This window comes from Rousettus aegyptiacus, unplaced genomic scaffold, assembly GCF_014176215.1.
Source record: "Rousettus aegyptiacus isolate mRouAeg1 unplaced genomic scaffold, mRouAeg1.p scaffold_m13_p_12, whole genome shotgun sequence".
Taxonomy (NCBI): Eukaryota; Metazoa; Chordata; class Mammalia; order Chiroptera; family Pteropodidae; genus Rousettus; species Rousettus aegyptiacus.
The window spans coordinates 89558779-89581201 of NW_023416287.1; the positions used below are offsets into that span (position 1 = coordinate 89558779).

General features: G+C 37.1%; 1 protein-coding gene across 3 annotated transcripts in view; it reads left to right on the forward strand.

The window, feature by feature from the left end:
- DOK6 (docking protein 6) overlaps positions 1-22423 on the forward strand; it is a 250620-nt gene that overhangs the window by 73909 nt on the left and 154288 nt on the right. For 2 of the 3 annotated variants that reach the window (XM_016120985.2, XM_036230124.1), the window contains exon 2: positions 6802-6909. In XM_016120985.2, coding sequence (XP_015976471.2) covers positions 6802-6909 — 108 coding nt within the window. Of the gene's footprint in view, positions 1-6801; positions 6910-14606; positions 14626-22423 lie in introns of those variants that run through there. The other variant, XM_036230125.1, reaches the window with a different exon arrangement.

A 22423-nucleotide genomic window follows, 5' to 3' on the forward strand; every position in this document is an offset into this window, starting at 1 on the left:
CTCTATTATCAAAAATTCAAGTTGTACACCTTAAATATACACAAATTTTATTTTTAGGTTATACCTCAGTAAAGCTGTTATTAAAAAGAATGTGTTGGTGAGGAGCTGTGAGTCCCTGGAGGGCTCGGTTTGAATAGAAAGAAGTAGGAGGTGTGCAGAAAGGCTGATGTAGGGATGGTGTGCTCGGCTTGGTACGTGAGGCTTCTGCCGGATGAGCAAGCAGAATCCATCAAAGGAGCCCTCGAATCGGGAAAATGGTAGGGTGATGATTTTGATGGTGGTGTACAGAATAGTTGAAAAAGAAAGCAGAGGTAGGAAGCCGAATTAGCAAACTATAATAATCATTTCGTATTGCGCCGAACTGTAAGTTATTTCAGTTTCCTGCCTGAGCATCCCATCTGTAGGCAGTGAGAAGGACGCCGCCTACCTCGTCGGGTCTTGGTGAGGTTCAAATTATGTTGATAATCTGTGCATCCCTTGGGACAGTGGGGGAGCATCATAGGAACTGAAGATACTGGTTATTATTACTGAAAGTGAAGATTGCTGCTGCCCAAGGGAATTAGTGCCTAAAATGTTGGCCCAAGAGAAAAGTCAGGTTACACCACAGAAATAAAATAATATGAAAACAAATATAGAGCAGCTCCGAGCAGAAAGCTGGTGCATTTTTAAAATGGCAGCCAAAGCTAGAGAAAATGATAGAAACAAAAATTTAAAGTAGATAAGAAACCCTGGGTACCTTTTGCAAAGAAATTAACTTTCTGTCTGAGCTAAAATTCCTGCCTGAGACGTTTCATTTCAAGGTAGCTTCACACATCTGAAATCAGTCATCCTGTAAGCTATTTTTCCCTGAGCTTTCATGTCTTCTTCATGCTATGAGGGAGGCTTCTGCTCAGGGAATGAGCGTGGATTGGCGCCTCGAGCTTCCAGGTGCCCGCGCTCTCAGATGCCATTTAGTCAAGATCTTGATTTGCTTTTTCTCTTATTGTTGTTGTTGTTGTTGTTTTTAAAATCCCTTATTACTGCCTAAGATTTATGTCCTTAAATTGAAAAAAAGCAAAGCTTGTCCAAAGGGGTATTTTTTAAAGCAGTCTGTTTGAGGGCAAGAATTTATTTATAAGTTAAGCACCTGGATTAAATAGTTCCTTCTGGTTTAATCATAAACAAATCCAGTACTGGCCTTAGGTTCCCAGGTTTCAGACAGAGGAAAGTCAGTTTCAAATCCTTTCTCATGTTTCTCCTTTAAGTCGTCTTTTTTGGTCTCTCTTGTCGCTTGAGTTTTCAGACATGAAATGTTGCGACTGCTGAAATTTTCAGCGTATCAGAATAAATGGGTAATGTGCCTTCGCTGGCTGGTTTCCAGTTCTTGAGAGCAAGGGCTGTCTCCCAGACATTTAGAATACATTTGTCTGTGATTAGGGGAACAGAGAACTAATGAGAAAAAGGGGTAGGTTTGAGGGAAGAAAGAGAAATACAATTTTAAGAGAGGATTTAATGGGAGACGTGACGAATGCTTCACAAGACTTTGGGATCAGTTCATGAAAGTTCTTTAAAGGCAGGCTTTGGAACTGGAAATTTCGTTGATAAGCAAATGGGCGATGCTGAGGCATTGAAAGCTTTGTTGTTGTTCTTTGTTCATTTGTTATTTGGTTGGAGGTGATACCTGGCCCACGCTGTGCTTTGAGAAGTGTACTATGGAGATAGTTAAATGGAATTGGAGCAAACCACACGTGAAGACAGGAGATCAGATGGGAGGTTAACAGAACAGTGTTTCTCGAAGCGAGATTCCATTCGATTTTAGTAGTGAGAATGAAAGTAGAGGGAAGGATGCTATACATAAGTGATTAAATGTATTTGCCAATTAAATGGGTATTTTTTAAATGGAGTGGAGGTAAAAAGCTTTCAAAAGCCACTGAGGGGGGGAAAAACAATTTTAGAAATTTTATTAATCCATTAGGAAAAGAGTAAAATGAGTTTATTAAAAAGATTAAAACAAAAAGTGAGATGATGGAAAGTTCAATTATATCAGTAACCACATTATGTAAATGGATTATGCGCATATTAGTAACTGGAAGTCGTGTATGTACAGCTAGAAATGAAATAATTGACAAATCTGACTGTTAAAATTAAAAACCTCTGCATGAAAAATTATAATAAAGTGAAAAGTCAAGCTACAATAAAAAGAAAGGTATTTTCAACACATCTACCTTATAAAGAAATTAAAATTAAAATATATTTTAAAATTCCTACAAATCAACAAGAAAAAACAAAAAGAAACAAATATATCAGCATGGATAAAGCTCAGTCAGATAATTCGATGTGAAAATTAGGTTTTATAATGTTTTATACATGATGTTTGATACTATTAATTTAAAATATAAAAACAGTAATAAATATTGCTTACAAAAGTATGAAAATATAATAGACATAGAAAGTCCTTGATTGGAAAAATCCTCATTACCTTTAAATTAACATATGGTGTTGCAATACATATACAAATTATTAGTGACTCCTAACCCTCCAAGCTCTGGAGAGTAATTATCAGTGACTCCTACCCCTACAAGCTCTGGCATTTCTTTTAGATCACTACAAAATTTCTCTTACAATTGACATTTTAGTAACTCCTTAAATTCACTACCCATTTTGGCGGTTTTTAATGGCCAGTTTCTAAAACCAGTAACTTCAGTTACAATCGAGTTTATTACCAGAAAACCCACATCAGTTTAAATGATAGTGTAAGCCCCCAGATAAAGCCAACATCTGAATATCATCATTGAGTTTAACGAACAATGGATTATTCAAGGCTTGGAATAATTCTCTTTTTGATTTAAACATTTCATTCAGGATAATTCAGAAGGTATGTAGACTTAAGCCAAGCCTACGAATTTGAAACAGAAGTAATGGAAATGTGTTTGCTGATTTGATATTTTAAATATATTGAATTTCACAGTTTTGAAGAGGCAGCGAAAAAGCACTAAGTGTTGAGTAGTGGGGAAGGAATCAACATTGGATGAGTATGCAAATTTACAACAAGAAGCTAAAGTAAGACACTGTTTTCATAAGGAGGGTACATTAAATAGTAAGGAATTATTCTATGAGGTAGACTGGAAAGCGTCCGTTTTACAGTAAGTTTATAACTTTCTCAAGAGCAGTTTTGGTAATGCAAATGTTTCGATATCATGTCAGAGTTCAATATACCTAAAATTAAACTCTTCATTTCTTAAGTTTTCTGACAATTGCATGAATGCCATAATTCGCTTATCTGTGTAAGATGTATCTTAGCTGTATCTTTAATTCATCCTTCTCTTTTACTCATATTGCGTTTCTTACAAAGTTCTAAATTTTTCTTATAATACTTCTCATCTTGAGTTCATATTCTCTCTCTCCACTGCCTTCGGTACAGTCGGGTTGTAGTCTCGTTCTCTGCGAGGAAGGCACTAATTACCTAATGACGTTCTTATATTTTCATGGTCAGTGTTAACCCTTGCTACTGGTCTAATATTGTTTAAATGTCATTTCTGTAATATCACTCTCTTAATCAAACTAATCAATAACTCCCATTTTTTGCTGTATCAAATGGAAACTCTTTGACTTTGTAGGTTCTCTACTATTTTTATTTTTATTCTCTATTTTTTTCTAGATAGGCTTTTTTCCTCCCTTAACTTAAGCCATTCTCACCGCATCACAGGAGGCATCTTCCTGTTTGGTTTTGCCCAGAGATTTTTGGATGGTTTAGGTAAAAGAAAGGGGGAAAAAAATTAATAGCGACACGAAAATTTGTAGTGTGTGACTAAAAACATGTTTATCAAATGGAGGACATGGGAAACCCAGGAGGAGAAGTATACTGAAGAGGAAATATTTCGAGCTAGGCTTTAGACATTTGATTTGCCCACTGGTCAAAATGTCAGTTGGAAATCGTGATCCTAAGACTTTAGGAATCGGGTCTTGGCATGATGGAACCCTATGCTAACCACATCCATGAGACAAAAACAGACTGGCTGTACAGGGGTATAGTTTTCACTGATTATCAAATTTCAGTTCTGCAACTGACTGATGAAAATAAACGCCATGAATTTCAAACGGCATATGTTGCTATAGGGCCAACGAATATTCTGATTTTAGAGAAACTAAAACCCAAAGGACACGGTTCCTTCCTGGACACCTTGAGCAGGGAGAAGAGACTTCTTTGTTTCCTATCATGCCAGTGTGGGGCTCTCAGAAAGCGAGGAGGTGGAGGAGTGTAATTGCAAATATCCTTCCAGTGCCTGAGAGTGTTTCTAAAAATTGCCGCTTCTTGGGGTTCTGCTCAGCGGTTGTACTCTACAACTAGTTTTCATTGTCATGATAATGATGACAGTTTCACACTCTCAACTGAAAGCTCACTGCTGCTGTGAAGCATTTCATTCCTGGCTGTGACTCCGGACCACGTGTGTGTTCTCTCCGAGTAGTTTGTCAATGGCACGGGAGACGAATGCAAGAGAGAGAACTATGTATGTTCAGGTGAAAATCAAAAAAACACTTGGCGTCCTCAAAAATCGCCACCGGTGCCAATTTTGGAATCATAATCTGTCCTTTATGAATTTTTAATTTGTTTCCTGGATAAAGAGAAAGCGAGATAATGAATCAGAAACCATTAACACATGCATTTTGGTCTTTCCAACTATATGAAATGAGAAAAGTTGAGATAGACATATTGCTTGCTCTTTAAACATTTTTTTCCATGATTAACAGATAGCAATATTTACATTCTGCTTTAAACAGTGGTGAATGATGCAAAGCTCTTGAATTGGAGTTGGTGAGAACTTTCTCATAAACATGAACTTTAAATTATAATCCAATGAAAAAAAAAGAATTTTTTTTTAAAATTTTTCGGTCCTCTCATTTATATTTAAATAGCTGGGTCTTTATACAGCAGTAGCTGAATATATATTTATGTGTATTAACCACTTTTCACAAAAACAAAGTGTGTCCTTCTGTAGTACCATATGCATTTTGTAAGAGGACTAAGACCCAGGACTAAGTAATTGAAATTACTCAGGGTGTCAGCCTGCAGTAACTGTTCATGGACGGGATTTGCTGGTTTGTTTCTTGTCTTGATGTATTCATCTGATACACTGTTATGAATAAATAGTTGACTCCTGTATGCCAAGTTATCATCTATACAGTATCTTGATTTCAGAAAGGAACAAACATAAGCCAACCCAGGTGTGCCACTTTGTTCTATACTCTAAAATCTCTGAGATGAGGTTTCTGCGAGTCTCGTTAGTGCAGTGGGCCCTCGAGTTTGACAAACCCTGCAATCAGAAGTTCTTCAGAGATCCTAACCCAAATCCTACTTGAAGTACAGGGTCCATCCGCTAGGTCAATATCTTGTGATAGAAGAGGCCTATTAAATTTGACATTTGGCTAAGGTAAAACTTGTGAATGGGTCCTAGCTCGATAATGTAATGACGACTGTGAGCTAAAGCCAGGAAGGCTGCCACCCACTTTACAGTGAGTCTTACGTGGACAAAAAACATCCTATGGGCACAATCGCCTTGGAAGAAAGAAAGCCCTAAGGAAAAGGGATGGCTCTAAAGGAAAATGGAAGGGGTTAAGAGGTTAATGTAGTGGTAAACTGAGGCCGGGGAGCAGCTGGGAATCCTGGGGCTGTCTGGAGCCTGGCAACAACGTGGAAGTGTCTAGAAGGAGAGTCTGAAGGGTACCCAGGAGCTTGTTTGGTGAGAGGACTGGCACGTTTAGGAGATAACTCGGAGAAGCTGCAATCAGTTCCTTCCCCAGGAGGGAGCGCAGTGGCGTGTCAACAGCGATGGGATGGGGCAGGAGCATCACCTTGTAAGAGACAGGCGGCGGGAGAAGGCGGGCGCCCTGGAAGCAGGGATTCCGCTGCTAAGCGACCAGGTGGTCCCCGCATCTTTAGACGCCTTGAAGGGCCAAGCAGTGTCGCGGGGGGCCGCACTGCCCCTCCCACGTGCCGCCAGTGAAGGCAAGTTAGGTCTTCGAGAAGTCACAGTAAATTCTGTAAGACAAGGCAGAACCTGCACTGAAAATCAATTAATTAATAGCAGAAACTGCACTGAAAATCAAATTATTCTGATTTAGAAAAAACCATATTCTATCTCGGAAGCTAAGCAGGGTCGAGCCTGGTTTAGTACTTGGATGGGAGACCACCTAGGAAGACCAGGTGCTGCAGGCGTAAAAAATAAAAACAAACATATATACATATATATACACACACACACTTAGGCTGTACTTAGGCGTTACTATATACTACCCTGAATTCTAATATAAGCATGTGTGATTTATGTTAATGATTGAGCAAAATTATTTATCCTGTGCAAAAATTACTTACGCTATATTTTGGAGAAAGTAATTTTTGGAAGAGAGCAAATTTGATGCTTTTTTTTCTCTTTTTTGTCAGCTATATATTGATAAATATAAATAGCTATATTGATTAACAATAGCCAAACCATCATGAAATTAGCAGGAACTCATTCGTATTCAATGGAATATTTAGAAAGTTTCGTCTATTGATATTACATATAAATCCATTCTCAAAATCATCAGAATTATTTGAAATCTTTAAAATATATTAGTACAATGAGTTTTACAATATATGCAGATATCCGTAATGGTTATGGATGTGCCGAAAAAAGTCCGTTGCTAAGAGCCTTTTATCTGTTTTGTATTGTCAGCCCTGTTATTTTTAAATGTATTGAAAGAATGTATTCCCAATAGATTAATCGAATAGATAAATTCCTGACGTAAAAAGATACATAATAAGATTCCTTTATTTCCTTTCAGATTTTCAGGCGATGCTGGTTGGTTTTCAAGAAGGCTTCCAGTAAGGGACCTCGAAGGCTAGAGAAATTTCCAGATGAAAAGGCTGCGTATTTCAGAAGCTTCCACAAGGTAAGCCACAGCCCAAGAACTGCTGGGGAGGAACGGGATCCTTGGCAACAACTTAGGGACACGTTTCTTTTGATAGATGAAATCTGCAGAGGCGAAAACGCATGGTCGGAATAAAATGTCTCTGTTCCAAGAAAATGCAAAACTTATTTTTCTCCTCTATTTTAATCGTCTGCTGTAAATGCCAGCAGTACCTCTGCAAAATCAAAGACTCATTTTTATTGCCGCTTTGCAAAATGAGATGACCCCATAACTCACCGAGAGCGTTGCCCAAGGTGCTGAGTAGGCATTTTCCCCTGCGTTCAGGTCACTTGTGTGTTTGTTGCTTGGATTCAAACTGTCGGCAGCATTTAGGAGATGCACCTTCTGAGGCTGGAGCTAGCAGCGCGAATGACACTGAGCATCACGCGCATTTGCTGTCACAGCCGTAACCAGACAGTGACGGATGTCAAACGCGTTGCGGTGTAGAGATGCGGCAGAAACGCTGTGAACAAAACAGCGATTTCTTAAGAATTGAAAGTATGTAAGAAAGAACCCGAGAATGTTGCTAAACATGCCGCCCGAAGTTACCTTTGGAGGGAACATCAAACCGCGGGTAGGTAGTTGATGGTGACCGTGGAGGGTTCGTTTAGGACCAGCGGGGACAGGTGTCGATTGCTGGCAGAACGCCTGAAGGAGCTCAGTCAAGACCCCCGGCTCCTCGTCGGGTGTAATACCGAGTAAGCCGCACCGTCTAATGGAATGAGTTTGTGGAATTTACGTGATCTGATATATAGTTTTGATTTCTCTGTTTTTAAAAACAAGAGTGGTTTCCGGGGTACAGGGGTTAGTGGGATAGTGGCCGTCTAGGGGCGCACAGAGGATTTTTAGGTTGGCGCAACTTTTTTTTTTTTTTGATGCTATATCTAATAAAAACATGGAACATGCAGTTAAAAACCTTCTAACCAAGAAAACAATGGGTCCATATCATTTTACTCATAAAGACTACAACACATTTAAGGTGGAAAAAAGAATCTGTGTAAATTCTTAAGGAAAATAAAAAAAGAGGAATTCTTTTCAGCTCACTTTATCAGACCAGTGACTAGACAAAGTCCCTATGACCCAAAATTTCTTAACAAGCAAATCTAATTCTACAATATATTGAAATGATAGCATATGATCGAGTAAGATTTATGATAGAAATGCAAAGTTGAACTAATAAATGGATTTAGTAAATAATATATCTATAATCAGTTGCACTTTTAATAATAAGGTTAATACTTCGTAAATTGAAAGTTTTAAAAAGAACTGAATTTGCAACAGTACTAACAAATCGTTATGAATAAATTTATCAAAGCACATGTAAAACTAACCTTTTTGGCACCAGGGACCAGTGCTCCTATGAGAATCTAATGCCTGTGATCTGAAGAGGAGCTGAGGCGGTGATGCTCGCTCTGGGGAGAGGCTGGCTCGCCTGCCACTCACCTCCTGCTGTGTGGCCCAGTTCCTAATAGGCCTCAGACCTGTACTGGCCCATAGCCCCAGGGGTTGGAGACTCCAGCTCTACACTGAAAAACATAACTAAGAGAATTAAGGAAAGAGGACAAAACAAGTAGTGAGTTATAAAATATTCCTAGATTAGTAGATTCAATATCATTTGAATGTCAATTCTCCTCAAATGGATATATATTCAACAAAATTATAATAAAAATTCCAGGAGTCATTTTTTGTAGATATTGATAATCTCATTCTATATGGATATTGTATAACCTACAAAGTTACAGAAATGATAAGGCGATTTTTGCAAGGGAATATATAGATCAATGGAAGGGGATAGAGAGGTTAGAAATGAATTCACACATGTATGGGCTATTGCATTTGATGAAGATATGAAGACAAGTCAACAGGAAAAGAAACTTCAACAAATAGTACTGGAACAGATGGAGGTCTCTACGTAGCTAAGTGAACGCTGATTTTACTTCACACTGTATGCACAATAAACTCAAAACAGACGGTTGGTCTAAATTTAAATGCTGTAACTATGAAACTCCAGTAGCGAAGAGAAGACACCTTGTGGTAAGCAAGCATTTCTCAGGACGCAAAAAGTGTGAACCATAAGAAAAAGCTGGAAAATTGAACACTATTGAAATTTAAAACTTTTTCTCTTCAACAGATCCAATCAAGAAAATAAAAAAGCAAGTAATTCTGGAAAGAAATTATAAACAAATGTGTATCTGACCAAGAAAAATGTATCTGAAATACTTAAAGAACTCTTTTGACTCAATAATGAGAAGATAAACCAATATTTAAAAATCGGCAAAAGATGTGAAACATTTTTCAAAATAAGATATATGAACAGCAAATAAGAATATGAAAAGATGCCCAAATCATATCTGTAAAATTTAAATTCAAACCCAAATATGATACCATTACCCACCCGTTAGAATGGCTAAAGTTTTAAAGACTGAAACTAACTAGAGTTTTTGAAAATATGGAGCAATTAAAACTCATCTATTGCTGATAAAAATGGAAATTTTTACATACGCCTTGTAAAAACTGTTGACTAGTTCCTTTGAAAAGTTAAATGTACAACTATCCAGCTATTCCACTTCTGGGAGTAGAACCCCTCCCACCCCATCCCACCTCCTCCTCCTCAAAAATGAAGAATCATGTCCAAAATAAAAACGTACAAAAATGTTCATAGCAGCTTTATTCAAAGTAGCCAAAATGTGGAAACAACCCAAACAGAATGAATATTGTGATATATTCCTCAATGGAATACCATTGGACGATAGAAAGGTAACACCAACTGGTGCACACAACAGATGAATCTCAGAATCATTATGTTGATTAAAAGGACGTCAGACCTAAAATAATACGTATTGTATGACATCATACTTACTGAATAGTAAAAAAAAATCATATCGTTGGGCGCCTAGATTGAGGGAGGAATGGATGGAAGGATGGACTGCAAATGAACAGAACGAATTTGGGGCGGGGGATGATGGATGTGTTCTTTATCTTTATTGTGATGGTAATTTAAAAAGTGCATACGAATATCGAAGCTCATGCAATTGTTCACTTTAAATAATATAACTTGTGTATACATTATTCTTCAATGAAGTTAATAAGCAAAAAGACCATTCTGGAAAACAGACTGTTGAAAAAGATTAAGAATTTTGACACTGTGTGTGTGTGTGTGTGTGTGTGTGTGTGTGTGTGTGTGTGTGTTGGGAACAGTTAAGGTCTCTTATCAACTTGCAGGTCTGTCAGTCAAAATTGTCAACTGTAGTCACCATTCCACACATTAGACCCTTAGGCCTTATTCATCCTACCCTTCGACCAGTGATGATGGGGACGCTAACTAACTTCATCGTGGTAATCATTTCACAAGAAATATGTGTATTTAAACAAACATCAGATTGTACATCGTATACCTTAAACTTGTATACAACGTTACATGTCAATTATATCAGCAATAAAGTTGGAATGAGAAAGAATCTTAACCACGTTAGACAGCGGGTAAGCTTGTAGGCTCTGGAATACAGCTCTCATGTTTGACTTCTGTATGACCTTGCATAAGCTGTTTAACCTCTATGTACCTAATTTTTCTCCTCTGACAGATTAAGATAATAATAGTGCCTACCGAAGAGAGGTATCACAAGGAATAAATGGTACTATAGACATGTAATGAGATTAAATATAACTAGATGTTATTAACAAACGAAATTTTATAGCTAAGCATGTGCCTACTTACTTGGCATGTGGTGAGTTGCAGCAAATGCGAGCCTTATTAGTCTAGGCTGGATGTGATGGTGATCTGAATGAAGATATTAGTGTTGGAGTTGGAGGTCAAAGGGCAAATTTGGGATATGGTTTGTGAAAACTGACAGGACATACTTAGTGTGGATGTTGGGTCATCCAGGGCTCATGGCAATTTGTGAGTTTGGGCTTGGGCAGCAGAAATGAGGATGGTGCAATTCATGAACATGGGGAAGGCTGGATTTTGAGTAAAAATCACAAGCTTTCGCATTGTATATGTTAAATTCGAAATATCTATTAGTCATTCAAAGTAAAATATCAAGTTAATTAGACAAATAAATGTGGGCTGGGGTTCGGAAATGTCGCCGATAAAGTTATTCGTTACACTGTCATTGGCGTATTGATAGTAGTTTATTCTGTAGCACTGGATAAAATGTCCTTGGGGGAGGATGAGGGAGAAGGAGATAATTAACACTCCAGCATGGAGAGGATTAGCTGAGGCAGAGAAACCAGAATAGAAATCCGAGTAAAGCAGACAGTAAGATGAGAAGAATAACGTTAGAGTCAATCACCGGAAACCAAGAGAAAACTGTGCTAAAGACTGAGCACGTGGTCACCTATGTCTGGTCTGGGAGGCTGAGAATCATGACAGAGAAGTGACCACTGGATTTACAGCATGGAGGCCTTCGGTGGCTTTGCCAAGAGCTATTTAAGTGAATTATGGGGATCGATTCCACTTGAAGTGACTTACACGGGAATGAGAAGTGATGAGACAGCTACTCGAGCAATTTGTTTCAAGAATTTTTGCTGCGAAATTGAGCCAAGATATGTCGCAGATATGCATTTTAAATATGACATATACTGTAAAATATCCGTATGCCAATAGGGATGATCTAGTAAACTGATGATTAGAAAATGATGATTCGAAGGTTCCTGTGTGTAATGAAAGGGTTCGGTCTTCTTCCGGAGAACCGGAGATCATTCAATTCACTCTAACAGAAAAAAAGGAATATAGAACATGAGAAGGAATGGAATAGAATATGAGAAAAAGTAGGTTGGGTAAAAATTAATACTAGAAAAGTATAACCAACACCTCAAAATCACGTACACTTTGTGAGTGAGCTTTCTCCAATCTGTGAAAATTAAGCAGCAAAAGATCAAAAGGTGCTCAGCGAGAACGGAAATAGTTAATCTTTTAATAAATAGCTAAAGAGACGTCAGAAATGGTAACTGGAAGCTTCCTAAAGCACTTTAATAACTAGTATATGTGATAGGTAAAATTTACCTTTCTCATGTGAAGATTAAAGTTTTTATTATTACATCTTCCTCTTTCTAGCATTTGGGAGGTTAATTCCATTTCCTAGTGATTTAAATTTTCTTTCGGGTATTTTTTTCCTCAGTTTTTCTTTAGTGATTATGAACTAAAACAATGAAGTTAGACCAATCCTGAAATGAAAGGATAATTTGGGCACAATTCATTAGTAATAAGAAATTTTAAGGGTGATTTCGAAGAAAGTCCGTAAATGGTCTCCTCTTATTCTGATTCTTTTTAGAAGGTTTCACCTCATCCTTCTAACTGGCTCTTGGTAAATATCAGGTTTCACTTTGTTTATGTTTAATTTGAACATAATTAGATATTCAAACCAAAATATTTGTGTCAACATCACTACTTTTCTTCCTTCTACCATCTTAATCAGGTCCATGACACTGAATTTTGCTTTTTTTCCCCCTTAGAATGTATATCTAGTATTATTTAAATTCTCTTTTATCATCTTTTCTATTACTCTATAATGCCACTCTTTATCATTCAGATATGATGTGTTCTACATAGTCATCAAAACTATATTACCATTAGGCAATTCTACCATTGCTTAAATTAAAGACTTTCAACATAAATCTTTGCTTTCACAAGGTAAGATCAGTAAATCCAGGTGCATCCTGCCTGAGCATAATTGCCATTATGCTACAAAGGCAAAAAAAGACCCTTCCTGTTTGCTGGGAAACTACTATTAAACCCAATTCAATACGATAAATAAAATACTATTTTAATATCACATATATTTTCGTGAGGCCACTATGTCCAGTGATAAGATAGACACTGGAGCTCAGTCAGTGAAGAAATACAGTAGGGACAAGATTGCCCTCTCCCCCAGGTCTGTCGTGAGGAGTAAATAAAATACATAGCAAATGAATTTTTTAAAAGTGTATCTGGAGCAATCAATAAATGCTAAGGATTATTATCACTATTGCTTTAAAATTTTACAAGCGAATGAAATAAGGTTTATAAATGGCTAACTGTAATGAAATGTGATGATGCGCAGAGTACAGTTGTAACAGTGTCAGGGAAGGGAGCGGTTCATTCTGCCTCGAGAAATCGGGACCTTCCAAAGAAGGTAAAGGTCAATGGCTTCCTAAGATTGACTCTCTTTTGACAAAGCAAAATGACAGGGAGGAACACATTACTAAGTGAGAGGAAAGAGTGGGATTTCGGGTACTGAAAAGTTACATTGTGTGGTGAGTTGAAGATTTGAGAAATCTGGTGTTGGCAAACTCTGAAAGGAGAGCTGGCGTGGGGGAGAATAAGCTCAAAAGAAGTGGACGAGGCGGAGAATCATAAATACCTTACTCATGAGTTTCGTCTTTGTCCTTTAAGCAATAGAGAGGTTGTGAAGGGTTTTAAATGGCTTTTTATCTTCAAATATATGTTGCGAAAAAAATAATTTGTATGACATTGCATCACATGAATAGGATAGTGGAGAGACTGTATACAGAGAAATGGGTTAATGGAATATTATAATGTCCCCTCTTCCCCAAAACAGACAACAGAGTCTTTAAGGGAGAAAGGTAAAGTGAATAGAGAGGAGATAGATTTTGGTGATCTTTTCCAGGTATAGTCAAGTAGAATTAAAAAAAACGTTAAGAGCTGATTGGATATAGGGGGCAAGAAAGAGAGAGATGTAAGAGTGATGTCTGTTCAGGACCAGTGACGTGCTGTGGTCATGCTGTTCTTAGAGGGTCAGGGCCACGTGGGGAGCAGCGGTTTTCAGTGGGGAGGAAAAGAAGTCACTGTGGGCACATTCAATTTTGAGGTACTTACGGTATATTTCGGTAGATATTTTATTGAACAGTTACGAGTATAGCCAGATTGTGGTGAAATTGTCCAGGATATCTACTGAGTAGAGTTAATATTAAGGTGGGTAGATATAAACACTTCTTTGTGAAAGCCTGATTAGTGCAAAATAAAACTGTTTTCTCTAAAAAAAAAAAAACATGAATTTCGGTACCGGCCTTACGGTGACATCCAGAATATTTCACAAGTATTTCAATTCCAAGTTTATCAAGAGTTACAAATCAAAAAATTAACCCTAGACTAAAAAAAAAAAAAAAATCCTAGCTAATTTAAGAAATAATAGAAAATTATAGAAAGTGCCATTTAAATGGGGAACCGTTAGTAAATAAACATTGAAATACTAAACAACCAAATTGATAAAATTTGTAGTAATTGTCAAGACTCTTTAAATGTACTCTTAAGTGAAAGTATAATAATTCTAATGAGGTAATTGTTTATTTTACCAAAAAGAAAATTATTAAAAATATCAACATTTGCGAAGGGTTGGGAGAAGAGAGAGAGGACAAGACTTTGGAGGCTGTGTGTGTCTTGCTTTTCCCTGGGGCTGTCCCTCCCCGTGAGAGGGTGGATGGGAGTGCGTGGAACAGCTCCTGTCACCCCAGGGGTCACATGGTATAAATTTATCCATGGCCTGGACAACCAGCCATCAGGTCAAAAAAGAGCAATCTCAAATGTGCTTGGTATTTTTATTCTGACATATCCTCTTGTTCCTGTAAAGTCAAAAACTGAACCATCGCTTTCCATGTTTTTTTTTTTTTTCCATTCATAGAATTAATTATGAGTCTTTTTTTTCCAGAAGTGAACATTGGCGAAGCTGTCAATTTCTCATAGCTCCCTTTGACAGCCAGGTAAATAAAGAGAGAGCTCTTTATGAAAAAGGCTGCATTCTTTAAATTATTGTTTTCTCTTGGGCAATTAATGGTCAGTTCGAATATTGGGTCTCCAGAATTGAGGGAAAATTTCTTCATTTTCAAGATGGCTTAAAGAAATAGACTTGTATGGATTTCTAAAATTCTTCTATTTGTTAGTGTTTAAATACTTTAAAGTTGTATTAGTCATTTATTTGGATATGCCCTAATATCTGCAATAGAGATCAATCTCAGTAAATCAAAAATTCGATCAAGTGAGTCAAATGTATCCAGTCTAAGTGAGGAACTTCTGAAAAATAAGCTAATGGTCCAATTATTCCTTTGCTGACTTTAACTTTGTGTTATGCTCTATCTGGAACATACATATTATAAAGTTTATGAGTGTTTTTGGTCTCATTTCGACATTTGATGTGTTTACTGTGAGAGAGATCTTGCCGCATAAATCAATTTTTATATAAAACTGCTGTGAAATGATATACGCTTTTTTTCACTTCTTGATAGAAAGAAATTTGAAATTCAAATAACTAGCTGCTGAAGGAAGTTATTAAAAATGCATTAGGGTTGAAAATTTAGCTGTATATAATTGTCATAACAGATATTCAAAACAAATTTATCCTCAATGAAAACTGAACTAAAGCAATTTACATAGAATCAGCTAATAAATTTTCCTTAATTTTCTAAGCAGATGAAAAAGAAACAGTCCATAGAAATTTTAATAAAATAAATATGAGTACCGTCTGTAGGGAGAAAAATATAAATACAGTCCCTTAGAAGGATGAACGAAGATAAAACTGTGAAATTCCAATGCTGAAAACTATGTGATACCAGGAATGATGCCTGTATTGGGACCAATTTTATTTCTAAATCCTGTATAATTTCACGTTGAAAGGATCATTTTATTCCATCTGCTTGACTCCTATTGGAGTAGTCCGTATTTATCTTTATGTAAAGCAAACATCTGAGAAAGGGGAAAAAATGAAGATATCCTCATGAAAACTAGCCACCTGTAAATATAGCATATCCTTAAAGATAGAAGCAAAATCATTGCTAAGTGTGGAAACAGGACACATGTACAGTGTGTTATGTCGAATCTTTCTGTTTCTATTCCAGTGGCTACATGCTTGGGTAAGCACACACTTGATGTGAGGTGAAGTGTCTCTTCAGATATCTGCTAGAAGTTCCCAGAGTGATAATCGTTCATTCAGGTTAAGGCATCTTATCCACCTGTTCGTTCATTCGTTCATTCATTCATTCATTCATTCATCCACCCATCCATCTGTAATCTCTTAATTTGAAGAGGTCTCAGACTTTTGATTGAACACAAACTCCTATTAACACACACATTTGTTCCTGGGAAAGTCACACGTTAATTTATTATTGAATGTTGTACTCATATCATCTGATCACATGCGAGTCCCTCAGAGAAGATGCAGAGAAATGGAATATGAAAAGTTCGTTTTTTGGTAGGATGAAAAGAAGGCGGGAAATGCCCACGACACACACAGGGACACGCCGTCTGACAGAGATGGGCAGGTCACGAATGACCAACTGCAAAGCCAGAGATTAGAGGGAGAGACCAAGAGTTAAGACCTTCAGGCGGAGGGGATCGGCTAAACTGTGATCTGAAAATGAGAGGGAAGTCCCAGAGTTAAATTCCATCTTTGTAACATTTGAACCGAGGTCAATTAGAATGTTACAGCATCTAAGACATCTCCAATCGGAATCGCTCTGTGTGAACAAAGATGCCACTCCACGGCAGACTGAGGAAAGAGGAATCAGACTCTCGGAAAATATTTGTAAAATTGATCTGGGCTTGGCTTAGAAGATACAGAAGAAGTATGGTTTATATTAGCAAAATTAATGTCTTTGTTTTACTTTTTAAAACTATCCTCCTGTGTGTGTGTGTGTGTGTGTGTGTGTGTGTGTGTGTGTGTGTGTGTGAAAGAGAGAGAGAGAGAGAGAGAGGACAATCATCCATATGGCACTACATCAGAAAAAAACATGGTTTGGCTTGAACAATAGCTTTCTCTCACTTTCCTATCTGTAAAATGCAAATAGTATCATGCTCGCAAAGTGAAATGAGAATTTCATGTAAGATAATGTGTAAAATGTAGAATGACTGTGGTCGTATAAGCCATTTCTGCCTCTGATTTTGCATCTTTGAAACCGGAGAAATAATTCATACCAACTTTAGAAAAAATTTGAGACAAATTTGCATGATAAAGTAATTTGTAATTTCAAACAAGTCATTTTACATGGTAAATCGGATACTAATTTGAGAAAGAATATTCAATAGCACAACTCTGTTCTGGTTTTTACATTTAGCTAATAGATTGATATTCAGCACCCTTAATTATTATCGCAGAATATCATTGATGCATTTTTGGTTTATAAAAATGTCTTTTTTTACCCATTAACAAAATCTGGCTAATTGTGCATTATCTGACAGATGTAACAGAAAAGCTTATTGCTTAATGATTCACTGTGGATAAATTGTTTTCCTACCATTAATAGAAAGTTATATATCATATCTCAAGTAATGAATGTGTATTTATTTACAACTTATAATGTGAAAAATGTTTCAATGAGAGTTCATTCATGAATTAATACTTTGTACCTCACTATAAATATTATATATCAACTTTTATAAATAACTATTTCATATTTACTTTAAATTTATATATTGTTAAAAATTGTTAAAAAATATAGCCTTTTGTATCTATACTTAAAAAGTTAAAATTTTAATTAACAATTAATAATCCTAGGTTACAAACCATTAGCAGCCATTGAGCTAATTTTATTGATTAGAGAACAGGTTCTTAATGTATAGAACCATATGTTTTGAGAGTCAACAAAATTACTTGCTTTGATGTTAACCATTGCACTTGCTCTATTCAGAATTATTGTCACACATAAATTGATTCCAAGAAGAAATGATTAAATGTTTGCTATACAATATTCAGGGAAAGAAGGTTTTTTTTGTTTTGTTTTTGTGTTTTTTAAAAATTTCTTTCATTTATTAGAAGACAAGGAGAAAGAGAGATTTAAGTGTTTGCTTAAATATGCAGCAATTTCCCCTAGTTCTCCTTTCCTATGTCTTTGAATCAAGTTAATCATATTTATATATCCAATGTACTATAAAATTAAAAATTTTAACCTGATTTGCAGGAGCCTGGATTTCTCCCCTAATCCTTTTATTTTGGAATAGAGAAACTTGTCCTCCTGAGCTTGGGGCTGCCATGATATTTTCCCCACCCTGGAACTGGTACCACTGACTTTCTGATGACGGACCCAAAATCCACTTTCCTATCGTTTCTCGCTTACCTGTCTTCCTATCAGTTCTGTCCTGCGAGGAAACTCATGCGATCAGACCCATCCTTATCCCCAAGTCTGGGTGTTTCATGCAGTTCAGTCACTAACAATAATTAGAGTACTGTTTTCATTTTCTATTGCTGCATAACAAATTACCACCAACTCAGAGACTCAATAAAAGCCACTCATTTCTGAGCTCACAGTTCTGGAGGTAAAAGATGCAGCTGGACACGAGCCGGAGGTCAAGGTGTCACACTGAGTTGCTACCTTATGGCTCTGGAGAAAACTGATCCCAATCTCCCTCTGCAGCGGGCTCTTTCCACCCAAGCAACTGTAGCACCGAGGCCCTTGCCAAGGGGCTGCTCTCAGTTCCTAGAAGCTGCCCTCAAGCCATGACGTGCTTGGCTCTTTCCCGCTCTGAGACAGCCACGATGCACCAAATCCTTCCCAAGCTTTGCACCTCTCTGGCTTTGTCTTCTGTGACCAACTGGAGGAAGCGCTCTCCTTTTAAGAAGCTGCCGTGACCAAGTCAGGAGCACCTGGAGTATCTCTCTGCTGTGACCTGACCCTAGTGGACTGCTGTTTAAATTTTTGTTTTATCTTTCATTGAGGAAGGGAATTTTTAGACTGGAAGAATTGAGAGCTACCTTTCCCTTATTACAAGCATTATATTTGAAACATGATGCAATGAAATTCAGGCGTGGGGTTTAATTTAAATAATTGCTAACTCAACACCCATATGTAGTTCCCGTCTTCCTTTGCCATCTCCACTCTAGACACTGTGCTAGCTAGATGATCACTTTTTTACACTTACTGCAGTTCGGGAGGTACATTTCTGGTTGAGATACAAGTTTAAGCCTGCTAGAAGGTATAGAAAGTGTTTTATGTTTTCTGACATGGCCAGTATGTCCCTGATTCCTTTTCTTTGAAATTAAAAGCATAAAGGTTGGAAAAGCAGCAGCCGTTTTGTGCCCGTGAAGAGAACTTGATCGATTAATGTCGTGTGTGTTCCAACTGCTCCACCGCGCAACCATTTGCCCGTTTCTCTCCCTCACCTCAGGCCCCCTACTCCCTGAGACACAACAGTATTTAAAGTGGGCCAGTTAATAACCTTACAATGACCTCTAAATATTCAAGTGAAAGGAAGAGTCACATGTCTCTCTCTTTAATCAAAAGATAGAAATGATTAAGCTTAGCAAGGACTGTTAAAAACCAAGGCAGGCCAAAAACTAGACCTCTTGCACCGAACGGCTGGCCACGTTGTGACTGCAAAGGAAAAGTTTTTGAAGGAAATTAAAAGTGCTACTCCAGCAAACACACAAATGATAAGAAAGCAAAACAACCTTATCGCCGATCTGGAGAAAGGTTTAGTGGTCTGGATAGAAGATCAAACCAGCTCAACATTTTCTTAAGCCAAAGCCTCATCCAGAGCAAGGCCCTACTCTCCGCAATTCTATGAAGGTTGGGTAGAGGCGAGTAAGCTGCAGAAGAAAAGTTGGAAGCCAGCAGAATTTGGTTCATGAGATTTAAGAAAAGAAGTCATCTTCATAAGAAAAAAGTGCAAGATAAAGCAGCAAGTGTTGATATAGAAGCTGCCGTAAGTTATCCAGAAGATTTAGCTAAGATAATGAATGAAGGTAGCTGCACTAAAAACAGATTTTCAATGTAGACAGAACAGCCTTATATTGGAAGAAGATGCCGCCTAGGACTTTCTGAGTTAGAGAGAAGGGAATGCTTCGCTTCAGAGCTTAAAGAATAGGCCGCCTCTCTGTTAGGGGCTAATGCAGCTGGCGGTTTTAAGTTGAAGCCAGTGCTCATTTACCATTCCAAAAATCCCAGGGCCCTTAAGAATGGTGCTCAATCTATTCTGTGTTCTATGAATGGAACAACAAAGCCTGGATGATGGCGCGTCTATTTACAATGTGGTTTACTGAATATTTTAAGCCCCCTGTTGAGACCTACTGCTCAGAAAAAAAGACTTCTTTCAAAATAGTACTGTTCGCTGGCAATGTACATGATCCCACAAGAGCTCTAATGAAGGTGGACAATGAGATTCATGTTTTTTCATGCCTTCTAACAAAACATCCAGGGATCAAGTCGTAATTTCAACTTGCAAGCTTTATTATTTAAGAAATACATTTTATATGGGTATAACTATCACAGGTAGTGATTCCTCTGATGGATTTGGGCCAAGTACATTGAAAAGCTTCTGGAAAGTATTCACCATTCTTGATGCCATTAAGAAGCATTCATGGGATAAGATCAAAATATCAGCATTAACAGGAGTTTGGAAGACGTTGACTCCAACCCTCATGGATAATTTTGAGGGGTTTAAAACTTCAGTGATGGAAATAGCAAGAGAACTAGAATTCGAAGTGTCTAAGGATGTGACTGACTTGGTGCCATCTCATGATAAAACTTGAATGGATGAGGAGTTGCTTCTTACAGATGAGCAAAGAGACTGGCTTTTTGAGGTGGAATCTCAAAACAATGCTATGAAGATTGCTGAAACGACAACAAAGGACTTAGACCATGACATAAACTCAGTTGATAAAGCTACAGCAGGTTCTGAGAGGACTGATTCCAATTTTGAAAGTTCTATTATGGGTAAAATGCTATCAAACACTACCTCATGCTACAGAGAAGGATGAAAGGAAGATGGCAAAAGGAAGAGTCAGTAGATGTGGCAAACCTCATGGTTGTCCTGTTTTAAGAAATTGCCACACCCACCCCAGCCACCAGCAGCCACCACCCTGACCAGCCAGTAGCCATCAACATCAAGGCAAGACTCACCGGTGAAAAGGTTATGACTTGCTGAAGGCTCAGCTGATGGTTAGCATTTTTTAGCAATAAAGCATTTTAAAGTATGCATATGCTTTTAGAAATAATGTTATTGCATACTTAATAGACTACAGTATAATGTAATGCAGTGTAAACATAACCTTCATATATACTATAAAACCAAAGAATTTGTGTGACCTGCATTACTGAGATATTTACTTCAGGATGGTTATCTGGAACGGAACCTGCAGTATGTCCAAGGCGCAGGCACAGATCTTCTTCCTTTGTGCCTCTTCAGCTTTGTTTTTAATTCTATCACAGGGCTTATCACTGTTGTTTGTAAATTATGAAGTACTGTAGAAAAAGGTTAGCAGTTGACTTCGTCACCATGAATTCCTTAGGAATTGCCACTTGAAGTAAAAATTAAATAGCCCCAGTTATCAAAGTCATCATTTAGGTATGTTTATGTTTGGGTTTTCACTGTAGCACTTTAATTAGACCTCCATATTTAAAATGTTTGACTATAACAATTGTTGACATAGGCCTAAAAAGTCGAAATCATTTTCAAGTAATTCTTCCTTCAATTAAATTTTGTTAATTTCCTATCTATTTAAAGTGCTTATTTTAATGCTTTTATTAAACTTTAATATTTTGTGCTTTTATAGCCATATGAAAAATCAATATTTCAGAAACATATTGAATTATTAAATAATGCAATAATTTATTGATATATTATTGAAATGCTCTCAGATTTCACAATCTCAATAAATGTTGATGATTATTATTTTTATGTCACATTAACAGGTTTTAGATTAACAAAAACATTTTTAAGATATATAAAAACATCGTTTAAAAAGTTATCTTCATCCAAGAAAATACAGTTTCCTACTGAATGGTAAATCTGCCTAGTACTGAGAGTGAAAAGTGAAGACAGACAATGGAAATGTATTAGATCTTGACCTCAACTATTATATTATGATTCAAACTATTTTTTAAAAATATATATTGAATTGAAAAAGAACAGCCGCAAAGATATACAAATTCCTTAGAAAACCTTCTGGTATGATTTTAACACATTTTATAATCTAGGATAACACTTGAACTTTCTCACCAAGCCAAGCAAAAAGTAGAATTTTTTACTCCTGAGTACTTTGCTTTCTTGACATGAAACTGTCTTAGGGCATACTGAAGGGGTTGGCATTGCTCTATTGATCAGCAACAAAAAGCTTTGCCCTGTTCTAGAAACCAGCATAGCAACGTCTGCTTGAAGAGCTTGTCTGCATCTCTTCATGTAAATTTTACAGAAGAGCAAACACTTTGTTTGAACTACATCATCTGTCAGATTGCCCGAGGCCCAGAGTGAGAAACGCTCTCATGCTTGCTGCATTTTGCTAAGCTGTCCTTTACTTTTTCTTGCTTTTTGTTAGGAGATGGCAAAAAAGATAGAATCCACAATATCTGTTTTAACATGTTTTATATTTGTAAATAAAAATACATGGAAAATCCCCTTGAGCATAATTATAAATGTTTTATGATATTGTTTTATGCGACTTGATGTTATATAAAATGTATCTTATGTAGGAGCATATCACGTTATGCTCACCTGACATACATTGAGTGAATTCTTAAACGGCATGAAATCTGCATTTCTTTTAAACTGTTTAATTTTGATAAGACCGTTTGT